The sequence below is a fragment of the Trematomus bernacchii genome, unplaced genomic scaffold (genome assembly GCF_902827165.1).
Source record: "Trematomus bernacchii unplaced genomic scaffold, fTreBer1.1, whole genome shotgun sequence".
Classification (NCBI taxonomy): Eukaryota; Metazoa; Chordata; class Actinopteri; order Perciformes; family Nototheniidae; genus Trematomus; species Trematomus bernacchii.
The window spans coordinates 1,524,905-1,550,748 of NW_022987429.1; the positions used below are offsets into that span (position 1 = coordinate 1,524,905).

The 25,844-nt window shown below is 38.4% G+C and overlaps 4 protein-coding genes across 5 annotated transcripts; 1 reads left to right on the forward strand and 3 right to left on the reverse strand.

Moving 5' to 3' along the window:
* Window positions 1-406: 406 nt before the first annotated feature.
* On the reverse strand, window positions 407-4,764 carry eif4ea (eukaryotic translation initiation factor 4ea). Its single transcript, XM_034140837.1, has 7 exons — window positions 4,700-4,764; window positions 3,479-3,582; window positions 3,198-3,293; window positions 2,790-2,853; window positions 2,416-2,529; window positions 1,937-2,076; window positions 407-1,281 (listed from the first exon to the last, which is right to left on the reverse strand). Exons 1-7 carry the CDS (start codon window positions 4,715-4,717, stop codon window positions 1,167-1,169), a joined length of 651 nt encoding a protein of 216 aa, XP_033996728.1. The 5' UTR covers window positions 4,718-4,764; the 3' UTR covers window positions 407-1,166.
* A 1,834-nt stretch (window positions 4,765-6,598) lies between these two features.
* LOC117491042 (alcohol dehydrogenase class-3) lies at window positions 6,599-12,565 on the reverse strand. Its single transcript, XM_034140867.1, has 9 exons — window positions 12,470-12,565; window positions 11,294-11,395; window positions 10,898-11,039; window positions 10,723-10,810; window positions 9,546-9,765; window positions 8,925-9,185; window positions 8,571-8,706; window positions 6,895-7,033; window positions 6,599-6,805 (listed from the first exon to the last, which is right to left on the reverse strand). The coding sequence occupies exons 1-9, from the start codon at window positions 12,485-12,487 to the stop codon at window positions 6,781-6,783; spliced, it is 1,131 nt and encodes a 376-aa protein (XP_033996758.1). The 5' UTR covers window positions 12,488-12,565; the 3' UTR covers window positions 6,599-6,780.
* Window positions 12,566-13,403: 838 nt separating this feature from the next.
* gar1 (GAR1 homolog, ribonucleoprotein) lies at window positions 13,404-15,991 on the reverse strand. The gene is made up of 7 exons (XM_034140881.1): window positions 15,875-15,991; window positions 15,347-15,564; window positions 14,691-14,845; window positions 14,512-14,571; window positions 14,317-14,428; window positions 14,005-14,151; window positions 13,404-13,919 (listed from the first exon to the last, which is right to left on the reverse strand). Exons 2-7 carry the CDS (start codon window positions 15,549-15,551, stop codon window positions 13,909-13,911), a joined length of 690 nt encoding a protein of 229 aa, XP_033996772.1. The 5' UTR covers window positions 15,552-15,564; window positions 15,875-15,991; the 3' UTR covers window positions 13,404-13,908.
* On the forward strand, window positions 15,989-21,981 carry LOC117491028 (alcohol dehydrogenase class-3-like). Of its 2 annotated transcripts, none has more exons than XM_034140854.1 (11): window positions 15,989-16,075; window positions 16,195-16,240; window positions 16,445-16,546; window positions 16,845-16,980; window positions 17,067-17,154; window positions 17,243-17,462; window positions 18,340-18,600; window positions 18,801-18,933; window positions 19,646-19,784; window positions 19,897-19,995; window positions 21,353-21,981. In XM_034140854.1, exons 2-10 carry the CDS (start codon window positions 16,226-16,228, stop codon window positions 19,955-19,957), a joined length of 1,155 nt encoding a protein of 384 aa, XP_033996745.1. In that variant the 5' UTR covers window positions 15,989-16,075; window positions 16,195-16,225; the 3' UTR covers window positions 19,958-19,995; window positions 21,353-21,981. The 2 variants fall into 2 exon arrangements, with proteins under 2 accessions (XP_033996745.1, XP_033996740.1); XM_034140849.1 differs by having other exon boundaries at window positions 16,002-16,081.
* The last annotated feature ends 3,863 nt before the right edge of the window (window positions 21,982-25,844 follow it).

The following is a 25,844-nucleotide window of genomic DNA, read 5'->3' on the forward strand; positions in this document are numbered from 1 at the left end:
CCCTTTAGGTGTCTATCGTGTGAAAATGGGCCTTGATTGATTGGTTCAATTACAGGGAGGCTTATTTGATAGGAGCAGGAGCTGTATTGCTATTCTTCTCAAGTAAGCGATCGATGGATGTCATAGATTACTTAAACCCCTTTAAATCCAACTGCAATTTGTAAAACCTAATAAAGGTCCAAAGGCAGAGACATAAATTACTGTAGCTACAACATAAATCCCTTTATATACCTTAAATAGGAGTTACAAAAAATGTGAACAAACCTAACACAAAATATCAGTGTAGCAAAGACATATACCTGTACTTTTCTAAATAGTTCCCCAAAACCACAACTTAAATTGTCATTACATTTATCAATCTGTTGAAAATAAAAAGAAAACTTGTTTTAACATAGCCCACTTTATTGTACATCACTCCTTTGTACATTTAGGTTGTAACATTTAAGGCTCATTTCAGTCCCTGCAAACAAATACTTTTTTGCTTATACCACCTACAACATTTTATCTGGAGTGGAAATAAACTATGAAAACTTCATGTAATCAGTAGAGCAACACAACACATAACTCAGGTCACATAAGTTCAATTTTAACTCAAGCATGTACAGAAGAGCATAACCAACAATATGTATCAAAATATTTAGTCCTGTTAAATATATTTCCTGCGCTTCAACATTGATTCAGCTCTTTACATATAAGCTGCCTGAAAGGAAACAGGACCATCTAGGAACTCTTTTCTGCAACATAAGGACATTTAAATAATTGGTCAAACTGAATAACAAATGCACAAAGATGTCAAAACATATTGTAAATTGACTGTCTGGAGTTACAGTGCCAGTGCTTTTTTTGTTTGCCTTTAATGTTAAGTTCTTAAAGAAAATAACTGACATGCACTAAGGAGGGATAATTGAAATAAATGATTTACAAATATGCAGTTGCTTTTGAAAATGAAATCTGGGCATCAAAACATCTTTTACTCATTTTAGCCCAACCACCACAAAAAACAATATGTTTTTTAGACAATAGTAAAACGTTTTATCTGCACATACTCTCACCGTGAACACAAGCTTTGGTAAAGTGACAAAGAAAAGGAAACAAATGAATCTTCACTTCAAATGGTTACAGAAAACAAACTGGCAACAGAAAGACATGGTTGAGGATTGTGTTCCTCAAGCAACAAACTTGTTCTTGGTGGAGGAGCCGCTCTTGGTGGCGGTGTCTGCATGTGACTGGTACCCGATGATCACTTTTGGAGGGACTCCTAATCTCTCTTTGTATACTTGTCTGAAAGAAATTATAAAAGAAAAAAAAGGCAGAAAGAAAAATATTGCATATTAGCAAATGTACACAGAAACATTTCTACAAAATAGATTTCCCTCACTAATGCCTTTATTACAGAGCCACTGTGGCTGCGAGGGAGTGCGTCTTTCAACCAGAAGGTTGTGGGTTCGATCCCAGCGCATGCAGTCAACATGTCGATGTATCCTTGGGCAAGATACTTAACCCTGAGTTGCGCCCAATGGCATGGCCAACGGTGTGTGAATGTTAGGTCCTAGAGTAAGGTACACTGCTCTGTATGAATGGGTGAATGACATGTAGTATGTAAAGCGCTTTGAGGGGTCTTAAAGACTGGATAAAGCGCTATATAAGTACAGTCCATTTACCATTACTATAATCTGCTGTAGCAAACTAGTGTGCTTAGGCTGTCCAAAAGATGCATTTTTTGCAACAAAGAGATTTTTTCCACAGGTCTGAAAACCTGAAACACAATACTGGGGGTTTTGGTCCAGCTGTCTAATAGGTGGAAATCTACCTCTGTACTGTTAAAAAAACTAATTTGAGGTTTTTATAGGTAGATATTTCCTTTACAATAAGAGAATGTATCTTTTTCGGCATCTATTTTTTTTTTTTTTAAATAGGTGTGGAATCTTTCAGTCACCCGATGTGTGTGATGGCATCTTTGTTCTCGTAGTCGGTGGTCCATACTGCTATTTTATCTCCTTTGGCGCGAACGTTTATGACGGCTCCACACACATCGTCACTGTGTTCATCAAAACCTTCACCCACAAGACACAAGAGCTGCAATAAAGAAAGGGAAAAAAAAGACATCATTTAAAAATACACCGATATTGAGAAGCAGTTCCTGTTCAATGGCAGTAAGTAGTTGATGTTTTTTTTTCAAAGCAGACATTTTGACTTGTCAGAGTAGGAAATGCACAGGTGTTACTAATACCATTAACAAGGGCTCCGTTCTACACCTAAAACCATAGAAACAAAGTGTAGTTCATCAGTCATTAATTCTATCGTTTACACCTGGACTTTTCCGGCTGAGATGCAACTAAATGTACTAACGAAGGCCTAAAGATAGAACTAATCAAAGGTATAGTCAGAGTAGACAGTGGACAGGACTGAACACACCGTCTCCAGCCAGAAGCGATCCAGGTCTGCTCTACGCTGCTGCTTGGACAGAGTTATCAGCCAGCGGCCGCCTTTTCGGTTGCGTCCATCCTCCCACATGGGCTCAATCCCATCCTGCAGCAACATAAAAGTTCAGAGCTTACTGCACTATATACATCCCAACATATATATTAAATTAACAAAAGGCAAGACAAAGGCAGAACATAGCTGTGATAAAAAAGGGTAGAAAATAGTCATCTATTAGAGTCTAACTTCGACAAAGCCCTTGACAAACTGACATTGTATCCCTTTATACAATCCCCTTGCATCAGCGTGACATCTATAAACAGAGGAAGCTAAGACAAAACACAGTTGGTAGATAAAAGCACTCTTACCTTAAACAGCGAGTAGTCACAGCCAGAGACCAAGTTACTGGAAAGCTGAATGTGATTGTATAGTCTAGGAAAGAAGGAGGATATTTTATACTGAGCTGCATTTAAAAAGAAAACCTTTTTGGCAGGCTTGCTAAAAACATGGTTCAGAAAACTTCTCGCTTTGCAAACAACTGACAAGTGATCAATCAAATGTATCTCGTTTCAAAGAACATTAACTGGCACAGATGTTAAGGCTTCAACAAAACAAAAAAACGAACTTTTAGAAGACCCAGTTTCCAAAATGTTACACTGCTTTTTGGTGGAGTGATACAGGTCATTACATTTAGATGATTAAAGTTGTCTCCTATATTAGTAAACTTTGCTTTCTATATATTTTACTAAGGTCACATATCACAAAGATAAACTTACGCCCAGAAGTCTTCCACCGTGTCAAATTTTGAGATGAGACGAAGGTTGGCCTGCCATGTTTTGCTTTTGTCGTTCTTGAAAAACCAAAGAGCCCACCTGCAAATTAAAGAAGATTTACTACATACAAATCACATGTTTTTCCCTCAAGTGATATTTCTCATTCACAATTAGTTTCACAAGAGATTCACACATTTCCTATAATACTATTGAATCTCATGTTGAGTAATACCTGCTTGACTGTTGTGAAAAAGGACTTAAAGTGAATAGATCTTTGGTCTTACTTGTTTTGTAGTGGATGCTTGATGTATGATTCAGGACTCATAACCTTTTGAATGATCGTTTCACATTTTTCCTTTCCATGATTAGCAGGGGCTGAAGCTGTCAACTAGGAACAAAAAAGTACAAAAGATTTAAAAAAAAGAAACATCAGAAGTGACGAAAAATGTAGTGGATTCTTCAAACAGTCAAGTAAGACAACAAGAAAGGACAGTTAGTGTGGGAAGATAACATTTATTTGAGTATTTTTCCTTACAGATAGTCTCCGTTGTACTTTTATTCCTGCAATGCTTCTCTGTATTCTCATTTGTCATTTCAGACCAAATTAATTCCCTCTTTAGTTAAAATACCGTATGGATTGTTGTTTTTAACCCTTGTTCGGGAGATTTATGTAGAAAAAAAATACTTTGACCAGATTGCTTTTGTTTTGAGGTTTTTTTGTACCTTGTCCTTTGTAAAAATTACAATCGTTTTTGTACATATTTTTCTTTTTATAGCTTCTCTCAGTTTTACCTTTATACATCCAATGCTTCTGTGTATTCTCATTTGGTAATTCAGAATGTATTAAATATGTAATATCTTTAGATAAAAGTTTTATTTGAATTGTTGTTTTTATGATCATTTTAAAATATTTAACCAGACTGCTTTTGTACTTACGTTTTAGCAAATAATGTACTGTACAAATTTAAAAAAGTATCTACACATACACCATACCAAGTGACACGTTCAAGGACCATACACAATAAATGGTACAACTTAGAACCAAGTAGATTGAAGTAACTCCAAATGAACGTACTGACGTGTCCCTCTAAAGTGGAAAACGTCTTCACATAATGTAGCATTTTTTGCACGTTTTAAGACATGTAAAAAGGCGTTCAAATTATCTGCCTATACTTATAGCATAAATCAAACAAACGTTTTAAGTCAAGTATATTTGTTCACAGTGCTTAGTACTAACGTGTAGCTCTCTGTGTGTAGAAGTTTCCATGAGACGGTTGAAAGGGTGACGAATTTTGGGTACAACATATTAGATAAAAAGCGCATATTTATGCTAATTCAACGTCGTTGGGCTACCGAGTACCTGTGCAAGTCTCGTTTTTAACAGGAAGTTCTCATAGCCGTCGTATTTTATCTGTAGCATTTATAACATAGGAAAACAGTAGTTTGAAGAGTTTAAGTTGCCCACATTGAGTGATTTAACCAACAGTGTGTTGCATTACACTCACCACCAGAGCGGTCGCCATCTTCTGGATCACAGAGATCCGAAATCACGTTGAGCTTTTTGGCCTGTGTTAAAAAGGGTTAAACTAGCTGATTGGGCCACCTGGTACTCCACGTGACGCATGCGCAGAAAGACGGACTAATCACACTTGTATCTGTAGAAGGACCGAGTGGGGCACAAGTACTGTTACTCAAGTGAATTGAATTGTGAATTCCTGTAGTTAAGTACCATTTTAAGGGACTTGCATTTGACTTATTCGCTGTATTCCACTTTTTTGCTACTTTGTACTTCTACTCTACTACAAGTTAGAGGCACATCGTGTATTTGTACTTTAATGCACTTATTTACTACCTTTAGTTACTTGGATCCAGATTTGGAATAATGGTGTGAAATATAATCAACACTTAAATCAGACTTTAGTTACACCTGGAGTAACATTCACAAGCTACCCTACCCTGCAGTGTATACAGTGATTAAAACTAGCTGCACCTTTACCAGCTTCGATAACACTTTAATGCATCAATAATTATACTCAAACATATCATATATATTATTCTGAAATGGGCCAATTTGCATAATGAGTACTTTAAGTATATTTTACTACTTACTTTACATTTACTAGATCAAAAAAATCCAATCATATTAGTGGAAATGTGTGCAAAATAGATTTATGTAAAGTAATAGTAAAACTAGAAATGTACTTTTGTGGCTTACAAATGTTTATAGAAATAAGATAATAAGAAATTATCAGTACAAATCCAGGCTTACAGAACGATAAAACTGATTGAATATCAATATATCATAGGAACATGTGGCCAGGCAAGGGAATCTGTTTGAGTGAGATAAATGTGAGCTTTTTGCAGTATAAATGAATCAATAGCAGTAATGATGATGTCAATATGTTACATGGTTGACCCAGAGAGCCAAGGTGATACCTGCAACGCCAGGAGATCAGGTTTATTTATGAAGCCCTTGATTATAATCACCGTCTAAAGGTCATCTTAGCAGACATGAAACATCCTCTCCAACAACCCAAGTCACCTGTATAAATGGCACGAAATGAGACGATAAAGATGCAAATGTCCACTACATACCACACAACCGGTGGCAGAATATTTGGGCTAAATTCCTACTTCTAACTGTTAAACTTGAATTCTAACTTGTTATGTAGTATGTATGAGAGCAGCTAAGACCACAGCCAGCATAAAGAAATATTGGCAAATGAGAGCTTGATGATTACTGCACGTCACTGGGTCACATTGTACCAACATAAGATAAACCCAAGGGCCATTCTCAGTCTGTCTAACACCCTTCCTGAAGTATGTTAGAGGCTTAGCCCATACATATCGTACATGTCTCAAATGTGCAGGCTTGGTGAAAACATACACTGCTAAACCATGTTCTTCTGGGTGATAAAAGACATGTTTACACAAGAACAGCAAATACTAGTGTGATTACATCTATTACTTATCTTTTATTCAGAATGAAGCCTGTGATGCTATCAGCCTGTGTTATGCTATCTCAGACAGTGACTTTACCAAGAGTCAATACAAAATATACCCTACTTCCACATTCATTTAAAATATGTTAACTCAAGTATCTGTTCTTTTTAAAATGTTACATTATGTTAAACATGATCATATTACATTTTCTTTTTTTCTAATGCAATATTTAGTGTCTGGCAAGGTTTTTGGGGATACATTGTGTTACATAATGTGCATTGAGTATGAATGTGGTACGTTATACTGTAACGAGGATAAGATTAATGTCGTTCATGCTTTCAACTATTGAGTGACTAAAAGAAGCTGAAAGAGACCCATTGTTTAATGTTCCTTCTAAGAGATGCAGTCACATGGCTTTAAAAGTCAACAAATGAGCAAGAAAAGACAAAAGAAACCTATGATTATTTTTCAAAAAATGTTTAATAACCGTTTTGTTTCAAACATGATTATGCTGTTACTAAAAATGACATTTTAATACTGAAATGTTGTCATATAAACAAGTGCAAAAGACATCAAGTGCTGCAACTATGAAATGAGATTGTTTAAAGGCCAATGTGAAGGATGTCTGTATTTTTTAGGCACTTCAGAAGGTCAGCACTGTGCGGATACTGTAATGAGAAAACACAACATAATAAGGTTAGGATATTTAATGAAACAGAACAGCAGAAAAATGACTGCATGAATTAACTTTACTCACCTCTTCCCAGCATGCATGAGGTCAAATCCCTCATTGATCTTCTCAAAGGGCAGGGTATGGGTCACAAACTCATCCACCTTCAGCTTTTTATTCATGTAGTCATCCACCAGTTTAGGAACGCTCTCCACACTCTTCCATCCTGGGGGTAAATATTCAAATGAGTTTAATAACTCAACATTTCCTTTAGCCAAAAAATTACACTGCATACAAATAATGTTTAACCAAAAGGCCCTGGGAAAAGCAATTTTAACCAAAATAAAATATCTAACTTTTGAACTGCCAGACAAGGATCGCAAACTCTGATCGAACAGCTGAAAGAAGAGATAAAGATCTGGAGAGAGGAGATTAAACGTCACCCAAAGAGGACTGAATATACAGCTGAGAAGTTAAGCCTTAGATAGACAAGAACTGTCAACTGTCAACTCTTGATAATTGGTGAAAGCTAAGCTAAGTCGAAGTTGCTTCTGAGCAGGTAGGGACCATCCATGGAGACAGAAAGACTCCAGCAGTCTCTTCAAACCCTGTTCCTGTAGATACCGTCTCGGCAGGTATAATCTAAAAGCTTCAGAGACAGTCCAACCTCAAAGCATCCTTCAGGCCTTTTGAAGAGTACAAAGAAGTCACCGAGCTGGAGTGGGATCAGCTTCTAGAGCAGCATGGGATCCTAAAGGATTCATTTGACCAGCTGTAAGCTAAGGCCAAGTCTAAAGCTGATCAGGCAAGACAGCAGTTGAAGGAGAGGCGGCAGGAGATTGATGAACTGATGGCACAGCTCACAGAATTCAATAATTCCCCGTAGATTGGGCGAGAGCTCACTCTCACAGGGAAGAGACAAATAAAGAGAATACACCAAAGAACTTGTTTGAATATAGCAGAACACAAAGATGAGGAAACACGACCTGACAGTTTAAAAGCAAAAAGGGTGGAAGAATAATGCAGCAGTGTTAAGAATTCAACTCCAGATGCACCAAATGTTATTAACTATCGAAATCTGCTCTCCCCCAGGTGTGCATAAGGAAGCTCACTTAAATTTCGTAAACTGGAGGCATGTGGCTGATTGAATGCCAAATTAGCATAGGTTAAGTCCCCTAAAAACTATAAAAGGACAGCTGTCGCGCCATGTGCAGATACTCTGCTACACCCCACGTTTGGAGAGATGCCACTTACAGGCTGTAAGAAAAGTCACGTAAGCAGCTGGGACAATAACAGACAGAAATCTAAGAGCAGTATGTAAGCCATTCAAAAGCAGAGTATGCACAATTATAATCCAAGGGGTTTTATATTGTTAATAAGGATCAAAGCATTTACAGTATTTCTGCAGCAGACAAACTTGATAAACCAATCATTATAATTACCATAAAACATAACATTTACGAAATGTTGATCATGCATTATTTGAATGTTTCTCAAATCAAATCTTATGTTTCCTCGTGTTGGACAAGATGCATTTTCTTGGATAGTGTGCTCTTGACCACTGTTCAAATGTTCTCTTACATTAAATTAGACTTACAAATAACAACAATTATGGATAGTAATAAATATAAGAGGAAATGTGTTTGTTTATTGCTTCCTGCATTGGGCCCAGTACAATGTAAACCTTTGGACTTGCATTACGTTGGAACTGCGAACAGACTAATGCTCATTATAACAAGTCATTATTTAACACAGTAGGTCACCTCCAAAGGCAGTGCCCTTCCACACTCGGCCGGTCACCAGCTGGAAGGGTCTGGTTGAAATCTCCTGTCCAGCCCCGGCAACACCAATGATGATACTCTCGCCCCATCCTTTGTGGCATGCCTCCAGAGCAGCTCTCTGAAATAATAAAATGACATTATTTGGGATTTCTATGAATTGCCAACCATGAAAACTGTTTTATATTCTGCTTGTGCCATCCATTGAATACACACTATGTAAATCTGCACTGGCTCTACTATGTACGTCTATCAAACAACAAGGATGGTAAAACAGGTCATTGTATGTTAATGTTACTTATTGCTATTTGTTACTACACTTAAAACAAAGTGTCTCACCATGATTTGCACATTTCCAATGCACTCGAAAGAGTAGTCCACCCCCCCGTCGGTCATCTCCACCAACACCTCCTGGACGGGCTTGCTGCTGTCCTTGGGGTTCACAAACTCAGTGGCTCCAAACTCCTTGGCTTTCTCAAACTTTGAAGGGTTGATGTCCACACCAATGATCCTGGTTGCCCCAGCGACCTTACAGCCCATAATAACAGCCAGACCGACAGCTCCGAGGCCAAATACAGCACACGTGGAGCCAGGCTCAACCTGAGAGTGCATGAGGGAGAATAGCAATGTGAGAATTCACTGAATAACTTTGCATGTATCAAATGTAATGTATGAGTGAACTTTAAAGTTGTGTGCATACTTGTGGCCTTGTCACATTTAGTTATACAAATATTATAGTTCTCTTTGGGGTCAACACGAAAATATGGTTATAAAAAAAAAAAAGAGGGCAACAGACACTATAGGCAAAAAGGATTTTGTTCACATTAAATCAGCATGATTCATAAAGTGCCCTATTTCAGAGTGACACATACACACACTGACAACATTTTAAGCTCTTTTCATCGTAGCCTTTGGGCAAAACATTGTTTTTCAGTTATCAGAAGCACCTGTGATACCCACCTTGGCAGTGTTGAGAGCAGCACCATAACCTGTAGAAATGCCACATCCAAGAAGGCACACTCTATCCATGGGAGCCTTGTCGTTCACCTTGGCCAGAGAGATGTCGGCCACCACAGTGTACTCCGAGAAGGTGCTGGTCCCCATGAAGTGAAACACTTGCTTTCCCTTGCAAGTGAAGCGTGAGGTGCCATCAGGAAGCAGGCCCTGGCCCTGGGTGACTCTGCAGGGTGAAAGCACGGGGAAAATACGATTTATTTTCATGTACGCATGGTAGGGCTGTGCGATTATGGCAAAAATCATAATCACGATTATTTGGGTAAATAATTGATATCACGATTATTAAATACGATTATTCATTGACTTTGAAAAAATCTATTTATTGAACTTTAAAACAAATACAAATAATAATTTGAACAGTATCTTTTTAACTGTTGATTACCCTGAACGTATAATTCAACTGAGAAACCAATACAAAAATAAATAATATAAATGATACATTTAAATAAATAATATCAAAATAATAAATACCAATAAACAAGATCAACAAATATTTTGAAGCGCACTTCCCCAAGCTACTAAACATATATAAATACAAATAAATGAGACCAAAATTAATTAGATCAAATATGTTGCAGTGCACAGTCACAACCTAGCAAAGCAAAATAATTGTTTTTTTCGATTATGTTGTTTTCGTAATTGTGGCAGGCCAAAATCGTAATTGCGATTAAAATACGATTAATTGCACAGCCCTAACGCATGGTGAAACCCAATGGTTCTGTACTTTAATGCAGGGCAGGCGGAGGCTCCAACTAATGATGACTGAGCTTTGAATTGGTTTCCCTGGGGTGGGGCACCTGAGGCTGTGAGTACAACTTTTGCGGTTGCAAGTTCTGCCACAAAGAAATACTTTAAAACATCTGTTTTATTGCTGAAAACAGATTGCTAACCATCTCAAGGTTGCATAACTAATTACAAAAAATCAGAGCTCACACAAAATATAATGCACCGATGATAATGTATGTATTAAATTGTTTAATTTATTGGATCAAAATCTTATGTTCAGACCTTATTTGTTTCTGTCTTTTTCATCTTCTTCAGTGCAATACCTAGTATTTGTCATCCAGATGTGTGTGCTTTAGTGAATACCTTTTTGCATAAATAAGTCTGACAGAATTACCTTATTTTCTGGCAAAGGTTGGTCTTGGGGTTTTTGCAGAATTTGCATTCACCACACTGAGGCACATACAACGGGACAACAGTATCACCTTGGAGAAAGAGGATTGTAAATAATTAGAAATCAAACAAAACCAATTTTAATAATGTATATTGCATATTGTAATGCAGCTCCATACCTTGCTTGAACTTGGTCACACCCTCACCAACGCTCTCGACTTTTCCAGCGCCCTCGTGGCCCAGGATGACGGGGAAGAGACCCTCGGGGTCACTGCCGCTCAGAGTGTAGGCATCTGTGTGACACACCCCTGTAGCGAAGATCTTAGAAACACAGGGTCAACTTCATGTCAGACAAAACTGCTAAACATGGGGGGGATATAAAATATGTTAGGCCTGATATTAGCATTATCTTAATTACCTGCCATATAAGTTAAGGCATACCCAAGTTATATAACATCAACATCATACAAGTCTTAAAAACTGTGGTCTCTTATTTCCTTTTTGTAATGTGAATCAAAAGAACACAGCAGCTAGAGTCTCAGTTGCATTGCCAAGCATGCAATGCTTTGGTTTACCTTGATGCGAACTTCATGCGCCTTAGGTGGGGCTACCTCCACCTCCTCAATGGAGAGAGGCTTGCCAGCTTCCCAGGCAACAGCTGCCTTGCACTTGATGACCTGAAGGCAAAGCAAGTGTATTTGTTAGTTTTTATCCAAACAATGCTTGTACAAAGTAATTGATCAACAGTAGCTTTGGGTTTAAATGAGGTGTCACAGTTTGGGTGACAGGTGGAACTTTTCACATAGTGAACTTTGAACTGTATCCAGGCTTATGCAAAGCAAATCTAGAGATCCGCAGTTCACTGTTTGGGTGAGGTTGTGCTGTAACGGCCCGTCCACACAGCAGCGTTAAAAAAATCTTGGAACGCTGAGGCAGCAGAGCGGAGATTTTCAGGATAAATTGAGCAATGTTCAACTTTTGAAGCTGAGGTGGAAGCGTCAGCCAATCGTGTATGCAAATCTGACAGTTCAAGCGCTAGCCAATCAAACCGCGTGTATGCTGGGAGAGACATACCGCAGGTCATTTCCTCATATTCCAAAAAATGGAGGAGAAATAAATTAGCGGTAGGGAATCACCCGGTGCTTTATGACCAGTCCCATTTACCTACCGGGATATAAACCGGAGGAGCCAGGCATGGAGGGAGGTGGCAGAGACAGTGGTATGTTTTCGCCTGTTTGGGGAGTTTATATCCAGTTTACTTCGGCTTTTTTGCTTCTATGTCGGGGGCAGGAGATTCATGTGATTGGTTGTTGGTGCCTTGCTCGCAAAAAATCCCCAAGCTTCAGATACGCCCACCTCCAAGATTTTTTTAACGCTGCTGTGTGGACGTACCGTAATACCATTAATCCCTTGAGATACTTCAAGTTTCTGATGCTAAAGGAGTGAAACTGCGATTTATGGTGCACCAAAATTACTTTTCCCGGTTCCTTCACCAGTCCGAATGGAAGATATCTCACTGGACAGGCATTGGAGCATACCAGTTGCTAATGACGGACCAAAGATCAGATCCATAATAGAAGACTGATTCTTTCTTTGTACTTCTTCATTCAGCGAACGTGAATGGGTGCACGCTAGTAAACAGTGCCTTATGTTTTAGGATATAGGTGTATTATTGCAAACGTTACGACACATACGTGATGAAATAATGCATTAAAAATGTGCATTGTACATTGTGTGCGAAAAGTACTTACTTTCCCAGCTGTCTCCATGTTCGTTCCTTCAGCACAAGAGGGTGGGGCGTTGCGCGGCCGTAAAGGAGTTAATCTCCGGACCAATCAGAAACGAGAATATACGGCGTAAGAATGACGCAGGTCCGCAGGAAATGCATGTCAGTCAGGAGATGTTAGGCTGCTCAAGTCTGTCCCAAAAAATATCTCTTTGTGGGTTGTTTTTCTTTAATATTGAAATGGTATGGCCGATTGTACAGCCATTTGTAATTAAAAATAACTATATATTTCATACAGTGTATCACGTAAGTCAGCGCCACAAACAAAAGTATTTTATTTTCGTTCAGCTACAAGACAAGTGAAAGATCAACCTAAGACTTGGAAATAGACATTTGAACAAATTGGTGAAAACTGAGCAAACCGCGAAAAGTGTTAGGTCTTCATGTTATGCTACTGAATGTGGGATTGCGAGGATATTTACGTGTATAAAAATAGGTATAATCTGCATACGTTTGCTAATTCTAGTTACTATAATTTCGTAATATTGAAGTTCCTAAAAAGCCCCAACATCCAGTTTATAGAACATACTTATTTTACTACACAAAATTACTTTCACACCCATTTATTTCTTAATTAAATGATTAAAATCCATGAGCATCAGATACTTTGAACCACAAGTCTTACTCTTGTAAAACCATTTGTATGTGCATTGCAGGTTTCAAGTTTCCACTTTGTTCTGTCGCATTTTTGACCATGACTGGAATCCAAACTATGTGTGTAACCTGATGGAGTCAGTGTAGAGTTCTGCACAGTAATGCTCAAACACCTAAGTGAATCAACAATAAGCAAAACATTTTTATAATGGAGGTAGACTTTAGAATATTCTTTAACTTAGGAAACGTGTGAGGACACTTGGCATTCTGATAAAAGGTCTGAGAATAAATAAAAAAAGGACAAGTACAAAGTTTTTTTTTTAATGAAGGCCTTTAACAAAAATGTGACAACATTCTGCTTAAGATTATACAAATTATGGGTATTAAAATGTCTTCAACCAACAGCATATAAAGATTTCCCACACATTGGAGGAAATAATACATTGAGGTTTGTGATTGGATCTCTTGAAGTCTTTGTCAAAGTACAAACATCTCATTGCCAAACACTTGGAAAGTATCAGAATAATGATAAGCCTGTACATAAAAGGAGCCCCTTAACTCTCCATGAAGGCTAAAAAGGTCCTCATTATGTTTCACACACGCATACATATGAACCTTTAAAAAAAGAATCCATCACATATTCAAAACTGGTAAAAAAATGAAACAAAGAAAAAAGGGATAATCCATTCAAGTTCTACAAACAGAGGCAATGTCCATATTCGGAGTCCAACAGCCAACGCACTGGCATAGACGCAGCCTTCTTGCTTGTGTAGCACAAAACATGGATGACACCAGACCATCACCGTCAGATCATCTTGAACCTGAAAGTGAACGAATACAGAAAAATGTTTACCTTTCACACCATAAAAACAATTTAAGTTCGCAGAACATTGAAAAAGAGCAAACCTCTGAATCCACGTCCTCCTCCGCCTCCTCTTCCCCTGAAGCCTCCTCCACCACCACGGTCGCCTCGAAAGCCTCCACCACGTCCACCTCCGAAGCTTCCACCACGTCCACCTCCGAAGCTTCCACCACGACCACCTCGGAAACCACCTGAAACAAAAATGGAATTAATAAAGCTATGCATACAAGCCATGCTCTAAAAAAACCTTTTACATTCACAATAACTGGGGAAAAAACCTCTTCTTTAGGATCATGAACTACAGATTAGGACACAGACAGGAATATTTAATATGAGACAAAGTTTGGATGCTTCACCTCCACGACCTCCACCTCTACCCCCTCGGCCTCCTCTGGGCGGACCCTTCTCTCCTGGCGGCCTGGGGAGGAATCTCTGCAGCGGGAGGAGCTTCATTGGATCTATATAAAACTAAAAGAGACATAGTGTTGATAACAAAGTGTAATATAGAGGAATGGAAAATCTCTTAAGTATGAAAATAAATGTCTTCATACCTTCTGCATTTTCTTGAAGGAAGACGCCTTCATGTTTTCAGAAAGTTTGACGGAAAAATACTGCAATATTTGGTTAAGGATTTAACAGGATTTGAGCTTAACATTTGTATATAATTCCCAGAAGTTGACCTGTACTTTATTTCACCACACACGCAAGATTAAAACAACAGAAAGGATACAAAGTCGCGGAGCTGGCCGAATATCTCATCCACCTTCCCGATCTGCTCTTTGTTTTCCAAGTAAACTGGGGCGTTGAAGTAGGGAACTTTGTTCTCCTCTGTTGTACATTTGACCACAAGGTCATCTTCACAAGGATGCACAAACTCTCCCACAGCTGAAGAGAGGAAATACAATGAACAAGTTAGTTAGGTATACAGTGTTCTGACATCACAAAAAAGGCCTATTTCCAATATGCATCCCCATGTTGACTATTAGCCCTTAATAAAAGGTTTCCACAGTTTTATAATCCAGCATACTTCTGAATACCCAAACATTAATTGTCTTTTGGACAACAGTGATGCCAATAACATTTTAAAGCAACACAAGAGAAACTACTTTTTTGTTCAAGCTTAATAGCCTTTTTGTTCAAGCTTAATAGCCTTTAAGTATATACACTCATTACTACATGTGTCTTTCTAATAATTTCCCTAGTGGTAGAGACCTGCAAGGATACAAAAATGTTTTTAACAACGTGAAGCAAATTGTTTGTTACATTTCTTCTGATATTCTCATCTCAGTGTTTAGTGCTTAGGATGAACATTGGAGCTGGGCCCACCTCTAACTTGCTGGCAGCTTTTGCAAGATTTTAACAGAAGTACTGCTTTTATGATCTTACCAACAACATATTCTGGAGGTCCGTAGTCATTAAAACCACCTCTGCCGCCACCACCACCACCACGTCCGAATCCACCTCCTCTTCCCCCTCGAAATCCACCTCCTCGGCCTCCTCCTCCTCCGCCTCCTCCATATCCACCTCCTCCACCTCGGCTAAATCCTCCACCACCTCTGCCTCCTCGTCCACCACCTCCTCTGAAAGACATTTTTCTTCAAATCCTAAGTGATAAACACGAAAAAGAAAGGAATTAGTTAAAACAAAACAAAAACAAAACCTGTGGTTGTTTAAAGTGAGCATTGACCAACCGAAGCTAAACAATGTGCAGTGAATTCAATGCATTCAACGAGCTAACATCGTGGATCCAGCAGCAAGGCAAACGTTTAGCTAACATGCTAACCCAATTCTGTCTTTAAACAACACAATCCAGCTGCATTTCACCACAAACTAAGCTATATTAGTTTAGTTTCAAAATATAAACGTTGAAAAGTCTGTAACACTGTCTACACACAACTAAAGCAGCTTACTCACAAATGCGAACGGTTAACTGCAGCTATTTACTCCGAGGGACTCCCATGCGATGACAACACGTGTGGCCAAGGGCTGCCGTAAACGTTTTCACCAGTGTCGGGAACTATCGTAAAGTCGCTTCTCTACCGCACATGTATTAAAGGCGCAGGACCGGCAGCAGGGCATATGTTAAACTGTCTCTTCGAAACAAGCAGAGACTCGGTCAGTGTAAGTTAACTTCTTGTACACTTTGTCAATTATGGCACAAAGTTATTTCTGTGAGGCTTGTTGATGTACGCATGTGTCTATATTCCTAATATTGTTTCTTCTTCTTTTTTCAGGCATTTAATTATTGAATAACATCATCCAACTATGTCAACAACAGGGGTAAGAAATGAAACTAGCCTGTAGATCTCATATCTAAGTAGTATAAACTGAGTTTATTGCTATGAAGCGAACATTGTGTTCCTTTCGTAGGTTACTATGGTGTGAAAACAGGGACACAGTCATTACAAAACAACGAACCACGCCCAGCTAAAAATTCACCTGTCAAGTCACAAATATAACCAACACATCCACTTTCTCTTTTAGGTCATCAGATGCAAAGCAGCTGTTGCATGGGAGCTTGGGAAGCCTCTCACCATTGAGGATGTGGAGGTGGCCCCACCTAAAGTGCATGAAGTCCGCATCAAGGTCAGCAGATCACCCCAAAGTTGTCTGTAATGCAGGAAAATATGTCTCAAAATGTAGTTTTAAATGGAGGTACTTAGAGCAAACACTCAGGTGTTAACAGGTGGAAATGTATGAGTGGGAATGATTGGTAGTAGAATGTGTTAAATTATATAAGAATGAAATAATAAACCTGGATACATGTGATAATGTTGAATTTCCCTCAGTGACAAATGTAACCACACAGGAAGTATTTGAAAGCAGCTGACTTCCTCTGTATACTTCCTAAAATTGAGTCACATGAATGACATTGTTTATGCAGATTATTGCCTCAGGCGTGTGCCACACAGACCAGGAATACCTGACTGGACAGTTCAGACAGTTCCCATTGGTTCTCGGCCATGAAGCAGCGGGAATAGTGGAGAGCGTCGGCCCTGAAGTCACAAAATTCTCACAAGGTGAATCTTACAGCTCACACAAAGAAGCAGAATAGGGACATGACAAGACAGTTAACTCTGACTTAAGTACTTTTTTGTTTACACAGGGGACAAAGTTATTCCTCTTTTTCTGCCACAGTGTGGGGAATGTGAACGATGTCTGAGTCCCAAAACCAATCAGTGCAGGAAGAACTGGTGATCATGAATACATTTACACACATACACATCTTTCTTGTGTTTATAGTGTTTTAATACTCATTGTTTTCCTTTTGGTGTTTTTTAGGGCAAATACACAAGCGGGTGTAATGGCTGATGGCACTAGCAGGATATCTTACAAGGGCCAGCAGGTGTACCAGTTCCTTGGAGTCAGCTCTTTCTCCCAGTACACTGTGGTCCCAGATACCTCACTAGCAAAGATAAGAAGTGATGCACCGCTTGACAAAGTGTGTCTACTAGGGTGTGGCGTCTCTACCGGTTATGGTGCTGCGGTTAAAGCAGCCAAGGTAAGAGGATCCACATCTGCCTGATAGATGCATTCAAATTATAATTTGAATGCTCGCCAGCTCTGATACCATCCTGTGGTTGTTGTGTGAGGAACCCTACCTGTAGTGTGAACAAGAGGGATGCAGATGCAAAGATTATTTACGGACATGCCACAGCAAATCCACTAAGAAGAAAAACATTTAAGTTGTATGTTGTATGTGACATTAGTCAGGTGTTTCCCCAGTTTGATTAATGGTACAAAGCATGGCTGCAGTTAATTATTTCCCCCACTAGATGTCAGTAGATAACATTGGCACCACATTCTATTCTAAAATGGTGCAAGGGACAAATAACCTAATTTCCCCCTGGGACATAAAGGTAGTCTGATAAGATCTGAAGTATACTTCATAGCATAGTGGGTTTAGAAAGAGTTTGGTGTAAGAGACTGAAAAGGTATGGTAAAGATTATTGTGTATAACATCGACCTAAACACAACATATAGGAAATTATCTAACTATTTTAAATATTGCATACATGTTGGATTGCTCAATAGCATTGTAGGGGAAAATCTAACCCTAAAACAATGTAGAAGTGTGAATACAATTTAAATAATGTTTAAGAATTTTTGCGTGCCTGATAATAATCTTTCCTTTCAAAAAGCGCAAAAAATCGTTTATTTAAACAAATCTGACATACAGTATGTTTTTAGGCTTAAACACATGATTGCATTAAATAAAAATGGACCTCTTAAAGATAACATAAATAAAAATGTTATAATCAATGTGTTAAGAAAATGTATACTTATATGAAAGTTATCTCTGAACATGATACAGTGGTCTCATCAGATGTCTCCTAAACAGCTTTTGGTTGACTGACTCCCACATTGTGTGCATCCAGGTCGAGGCAGATTCCTCGTGTGCCGTGTTTGGCCTCGGAGCTGTCGGACTGGCGGCCATCATGGGCTGCCAGGCTGCTAAGGCCAGCAGGATCATTGGCGTGGACGTAAACCCAGAGAGGTTTGAGAAAGCCAGACTGTTCGGAGCCACTGAATGTGTCAACCCCAAAAATCATGCCAAGACCATCCAGGAGGTTCTGCTGGACCTGACAAGCGGGGGGGTGGACTACGCTCTGGAGTGTGTCGGGAGTCCAGTTGTTATGGTGGGTGTACAGGTGTAAATGTAGAGTAGGTACCATGTGGGAATCAGTACTCTGTCACTACATGCTGGTTTGTAATACAGCATGTACACATTGTTTGATAATAAGTTTGTCAAAATGATGCACTGATCCTAGTTTGATTATTGTTAATACATTTTAAAAGGAGTATTATTTGACACAATGGCTTCTGTGTGTTGTCCTAGACCTCTGCGTTCGAGTCCACTAGAGATGCCTGCGGAACCTGTGTCATTGTAGGATGGTCGGAGTCTGAGGCAATAAACATCAAGGTTGAAAAGCTCCTGATGGGACGCACCTTGAAGGGGACTTATTTTGGAGGTGAATTTAAAATAAGTTACAAGGCCTGTTACTTCAAGGAAAAAAATGGCCAATGCTTCATCAACAATTGTTTGTTAGTGGCATGATAAAGAAATGTAAGGATAAGTGAAAACTTAAAAGGAAATATCATTGTTCACATGAAGACTGAACAAGTCAAGATCCACCCTAAAATATAAAATGTTGTGTTTCAGCCGTCGCATTTCTAGTGCAAAGTTGATGTTAGCAATTCTTTTTGGGTCTTAATGTTTTGATTATGGCTTTAATTAATGATTTGTGATTTGATAAGAATAATAATAGTCAAACAACGGTAGTAGGTCAATCACAAGAGAAGTTTTCAGAGAACTAAGGTGATGTCTTCAAATCATTAGTGTTGTATAATCACCAAGTATTACATTTCTAATGACATAAACCAGAAAAACTAAGATATAACCAGTGAAATATTTATACGTGCTTTTGACCAAATAATGACTTCAAGAAATAAATGGTCATCTAAATTGCCATATACCTCTTAGTTAATCTTACGTTTCAGCTTGTAAAGTAAAGTATTTCTTCTTGAGTCACTCAAGCCTGCAACAACAAGTTCACTAAGAAGACTGCTGGTATATTATATAATTTACAAAAAATGTATCCAAAAGAGAGGGGAAAAAGCTTTTCTTGGAGTTTATTAATATCCACTATGTAGTGGTTCATGAGTTTTGATCCTTTTCTTCAGATTGGAAGAGTGTGGAGGATGTGCCTAAACTGGTGGATGACTACATGAATAAGAAGCTGAAGCTGGATGAGTTTATCACCGACCAACTCCCACTGGAGAAAATTAATGTGGCCTTTGAACATATGAAAAAAGGGAAAGGGTAAGACCTGGTTTATTTGCTGCCACTCGTTTTTAAAGTTGTTCTGGAAGTGAGAGTGTTTGGGTCTCCTTGTATCACTCACAATAGTTTTTCTTCTTTCTTTTTTTTTTAGCATCCGCACTGTAATCAATCTGTGGCCAGAGGAGACTACACCCACAGTGGAAACAGTTTAACATTACAGACAGATGAAGAATCAACATTCAATATCATTGTAATTATATTTTGCTTATCTCTGCTGTGTTTTTGTGAAAATCGAAATGCTTCTTTCCCTTAAAACATACATGTCAAACTCAAGGCCCGCGGGCCAAATCCGGCCCTTGGTGGATTTAATTTTGGCCCGCAGGATAATTTCTAATAACTATTAGATCTGGCCCGCCGGTATATTGCACGCACACCTTCACTCAATCCTGAGGATTTCCTCAGCTCAGAGCCTGAGCCCAAACATTGATGAACTTGCACCCGAGATGAGATGCCAAGTATCTGGCTTGAACTAGCATCACAGAGCAGCACACTGAGTTTCAATGGATGTTTCCTTCTACACTTTTTATCTTGCGACAACAGGGCATGTTTGTTTTTTTCTTTGAGGGAAATAGTTTTTTTGAAGCTGTTGTTGGCCTGTGGAGAAATGTAATCATAAGAAATGACTCTGCAGATAGAGCCATAAGAAATGAATGCAACTGATTATTTAATGTTGTTTTTATAGGCAATCATTTAAGCTTTGTTAGTTCCAGGTTTAATATGTGCAATAAGTCAATACGTTTTGCAATACACATTGAACCAGTCCGGCCCTCGACTAGTACCCATTTTTTAATTTTGGCCCACTGTGTGTATTTGAGTTTGACACCCCTGCCTTAAAAGATATTGACAATTAGAAAATGACACAATTGGCCACTAGATGGCAGTCTCATAGCATGTAAAAGTCCATGTGTGTCCACAAATTCATCTAACTTTATGAATAATACTTTTTTACATGTAAAAGGTACTTCATTTTCATTCAGATTACATTCAGAGGTTGTTTTCTTTCTTATTTATCAAAGACTTGATCGAAAGAGAAACACCACAGAAGTGCACACAATTATACTAAATGTAATTCACTTATTTATTTATACATCATCTGCAGTAACATCAAGACACATCTCTCTGAATCCATCAAATCTGGCAGCTATACATTAATCCTGGTACTCATATCAATGTGAAGCAATAGTCCGAATTAAATACCCTTGTAATGTGTGGAAGACGGGCTAAAAGTCTCAGAAAACAAATGGCTGAATCTGTCATCAGCCGTGGAGAAGTATCTGCTTCATGTGGTCAGGCTTCCCAAATTTCGTCCTTGGTAATATTATATATTGATTTAATGGGGAGAAGGGCTTGAATAACAGTTGTGGGCTGTCAGGACACAAGACAAAAGGTTGTTTGGGGAATGCCTCTCGGTGCAGAACTGAAATAGCTGTCGGAGGAATTTGTTTTATTGAAGTTCCATTCAGATCAAATGAATACCTTTGGCAGTTCCCTCTGCTTTTCCGTCTCTATTTAAACTGGAAAATAAATTGGTGCTCTCCTTCATGTAGGTCTCCTCTGCGTGCGTGCTATCAATCAGACATGACGCACTTTAGACCACACCCCCTCCTCCCAAAGAAACTTTTCAAGAATACGAAAGCAGTAAGGAAGATCAACGGACAGAGGACGAGTTGTGACGGGTGTTTATGTGACTAGACATCCTCATTTTAAAATGTGTGACATGCTTCCAGATTTGTAAAGCTTTCTTGGGGCCTTTTGCCTGAATATCTAAAGTTACTTATCTTTTATTTCCTCTTTGTGTTTGAACTTTAAAACCTCTGTAATTGTCTCAGCTTTTTGCAACTTGGAGGATATGCTATCTACATTTCTAAAAGTCTTAACAGTCCATCTTATATTTTGTATTTGTGTAACTTTTCTGCAGATATCTTCTTGATAGGAAATGTGTTATAAGTGGCATAGAGTTAAACAAAAATATAGACAGCTAACATTTGCAAATTGAAATCATATTTACATTTTTATTTCTGGGTTCATTTGTTTCCCCTCTTGCTGTCATGTCACTTCACGGCGACGTCTCTTTAAGGCGTGAGTCTTCATGGAGATAATTGACAAACAACAGAAATGTCAGATGAGGTAAATGTCATCACACAAATAAAAGCATGTCTGGAAAAAAATGTCAAAAGGTGTCACCTTGATTTTAAGAAACGTCTTATTTACTTAGAATTTACCATATTCCTGTGTGACAGATGGCATATTATTAGGAGAACACAACTATTTTAAAACCCGCTTTCTTTTTGTTAAAAGCAAATCAAAAATATAATACACTGACACCCATGTACGCACATCTTTAAGGGGAAATAAGGTCGCACTGATTCAACTGGTAATTAATTTAATGAGAAATACATGCAGTGTATCCAAACTACAAATTATACTATTTGTATACCCAATGAGTTATTATTTTGATTTGTATTTGTCTATATGTACAGTTGTATGTTACTTATTTTAGAACATATATAAATAGAGTTGCCTTCACACAAGAAACAATGACTTTTGAGACGTCTTATCAGAAAAATAACTTGTGTAAATAAAATAAATCACGCTGGCTGAATCAGATCTAGGGGCTCTACTTTTAGCATCCGTGTATTGTGCATGCCGGCTCCCTGCTACACTCTCATGGTTTACTGGGATGTTGAATTGATCTGACATGACAGCTCAAATGTCTGCTGTAAAAATATCCTATTGTATAATTGATAGAACATTTCCTAATTTCAATTAGGCAGATATGTATTCTAAGCTCATTACAAGGCCAAACTGTTGTGTGGAATGGCTGCTGAAATCACATGAATCAGTTAAAAAACCTTCTGTATTAACATCTCAGAGAAATAAGCTGAAGGGGAAAGCACATCTGAAAGAGACACAGCCAGTTAGGCCGAGAGATAGAGGGATGGATATACTGTAAGGCCCCAGCGGCTATGGAAGAGCGACCCACTTAAGTCACTAAAGACTGCCAATGTGAGGCCCCTGCTTTATCAGCAAATCCTGGCCATTATACGGCTAATGCCAAGCATTGCCTGTGACATCCCCGGTCTTTCTCTGACACGGTTAGCTTTAGCTCCTGTGTCAGTGGAATACACCCAGCTTCACTTGAGGACAGCACAAAACAGTGCTTAGTGTTTCGGAGGGGGGAATCATTTTCCGCTTGATAAGTATACTGTGCAGGAACAAATCTGACACAGTAAGGTATTGTTATCAAGGGCAGGCCCATTTTAACTCCAACAACTCCTTTTGACATCATGGAGGGCATTAAAAGAGTTTATAGGGTTTAAACTTTCAAGTTTTTAAATGTGCACTACTGATGTTTTAGAGTAGTCTATTTGTACAATATGGCACAGGTGCACTGTTTCAAATACAATTCATGCAGAAGTACTAACAGCAAACTTATGCAAGCCAAAAATACAAATAGTTTGAGACATATAGGCTACTTATTTCCTGAAATCCTATACAAAAATAAGACAGTTTTTGGCACTCATAATAATTACGCTATAAATGTCTTCAGTCCCGCTCTTTAGAGGCCTTATGGTAATATAAACCCTCCTAACTCTGATAATGGCTGTATCATGCTCGTTGCATTCAGCTATGCAACGCCATGTGTTTCCTATTTTGAAACTTGTCATTCATATTGTGTCAGTGTTTTATAGTTAAGTTGCAACAGAAATAGACAACAAAGAATAGGATTAAACAGACCACACATGGCTATCACCAGAGAGACACATAAGCACACACACATAAGGGCTGTATGCGTGACAGCTCTAAGCTTTTGTTGTGTATTGTCTGACAGCAGCAGTAAAGTAGTAATTGAGAGATTACCTGTAAGGTGCTATCATGGCACTCCTTTATTTGAGCTCTGCCTCATTGGCCACTGAGAACATTACTAGTATGCGTGGGAAGGAGTCATACATCGAGGTTGTTACTGTAGTTTGCCTTATTTTAGCTCTTTTGAATCTGTCGTAAAGGATTTGCTCGAAAAATGGCATTTATAGCCAAAACAATGTCCAATGTAATGTTTCAATTACAGGTAGATTTCATACCTTGATTCTCTAATGGCAGGATTGCAACGTCAGATGTTTTTTAGATATAAATAATTTAAATTAAATTCCAGGCTCCTCCAACAATGCAACTTAATAAGAAACAGTGTAATAGTTTTATAAAAAAATAAATAAACAATGGTGCAAAAGAATCAATATTGTCATAAATGTAAACAATATTTTATAAAATCCTAGAAAAGGTGCAATAATACTACTCATGACCTCGCGGGCCTGACAGAACTCACAGATTTGGATTCAGCCCTATCCTCTCTGCCACAATGCTTTTTTCCGTGTGCCAACATTGAGTCAACAGTAACTTCATGTGGTTATGGGCTGAAGGTAGGGGGAGATATTTCTCTCAGACCCCGTGTGTTTACCCCCTAATCCCTGAGAAGAAGTTCACAAGCATGAGTAAAGTACAGGGATCTTTAGCTACCTCCCAAACCTGCTCAGTTTACCGCTCCCCGGTTTTTCACAGCCACACGGGGCTTGGGTAATTCCTGGGAATGTTTTTTGTGTGTGTGTCGAAGTAAGAATATAATTGGTATGAAATTACAGGTTACGTTCTTAAATGGAACAATCGACAATGGTCTTTACAATGTGAATGTATGCCCTTTTTAGCAATCTGTTACTTCTATATATTAAAACATTTCACAGCAAGTTTAAAAGAAAATACATTAGTAGCAATGCAGACTGTGAATGGTACGCAAATAATGCACTCATGGTAGCAAATATAGGCTATAGAAATATGTGTTTTATTCTTTTGTGCACCTTTGTACATAAAAACTTAATTGGTAAGATATATTTTGCTAAGTATATTCAGAGATAGACTTTTGAACTGTATTCTTTAGGCCAAAAAGAGGATACTTAAACTTGGCTAATGTTATTTTATTTTAGGATTTAGCAACATCAGGAATTGCGATTGTAGATTGGATTTAACTGAATAGCCCTTCACTCATCCCTCCCTTTATTAGACATCGGTAACAAGCAGCCGAATGAAAAACTGTGGAATCTTTCACAACCTTTACCCCGCTGAGAGGCCATGCTAAAAATAATGCTATGACAAAAGCCATGAAATGTAAACAATGGCTGCAGTTACTGGAGTTTTATATGACAGAACAATGGTGGCCTTTAGGTAACGTAAAAAACACCAAAGACCTTCCCTATGTAGATTTGAAGGCTGCATTATAAAGGCAATACAATGTATTCTAAGTTTCAGGTGATTATACTCAAATGAAAACATATTTATGAGATAATATTGAACATTACATTTCTGCTAATAGATATATCCCTAAACAGATTAACCCCTAAAACACACACAATCAATTATTACTACTACTGATAATAATGAAATCATGTTTGCCTGATTGCAGCTCTGTAAATGTGTCAGGTATAGGGACCTATTCTGCTGCTCCTCTCCTTTTGAACTGCTTTGGATGAGAGTGACACAAAATGCAAACGTCATCTAAAATGGATGATAGTTCACTTTTCCTTGAACCACTGAGAAAAATGTTTTTGCACTTGTTGTGTTTGGCCCTGACCAAGACTGGCTCTGAAGACTTCTGAGTTGTTATGTCTGGTTTGTTACATTTGTGTCTTTCTTGATATATCATCCAGTGTGGCTTCAAATGATTCTCAAGGTTGTGGTAGGACAAGAAAAAATCCAAATGAGTGTGCGGTGAGTCATAGTTTCTTGTTATACTGCCACAGTAAAGTACATCACTCTGTTTTTCTCCTGCTCCTCCTGACAACTCACAATCACTGCTCCTGGCCCGCTGCCAGGCCACAGAAGGATTTGACCAAAAGCTAAAAAAATACACTTTGAACTGAAAACAGTCAAAACACTTCTTTGACTGGTAATTGTGGTAAAAAGAAAGAAACCTGAAATGATCCATTATAGGTGCCTGGGCCCATTACTCATTCTCAAGCATCCCACAGTTTTCTTTTATATTTTGGCAGG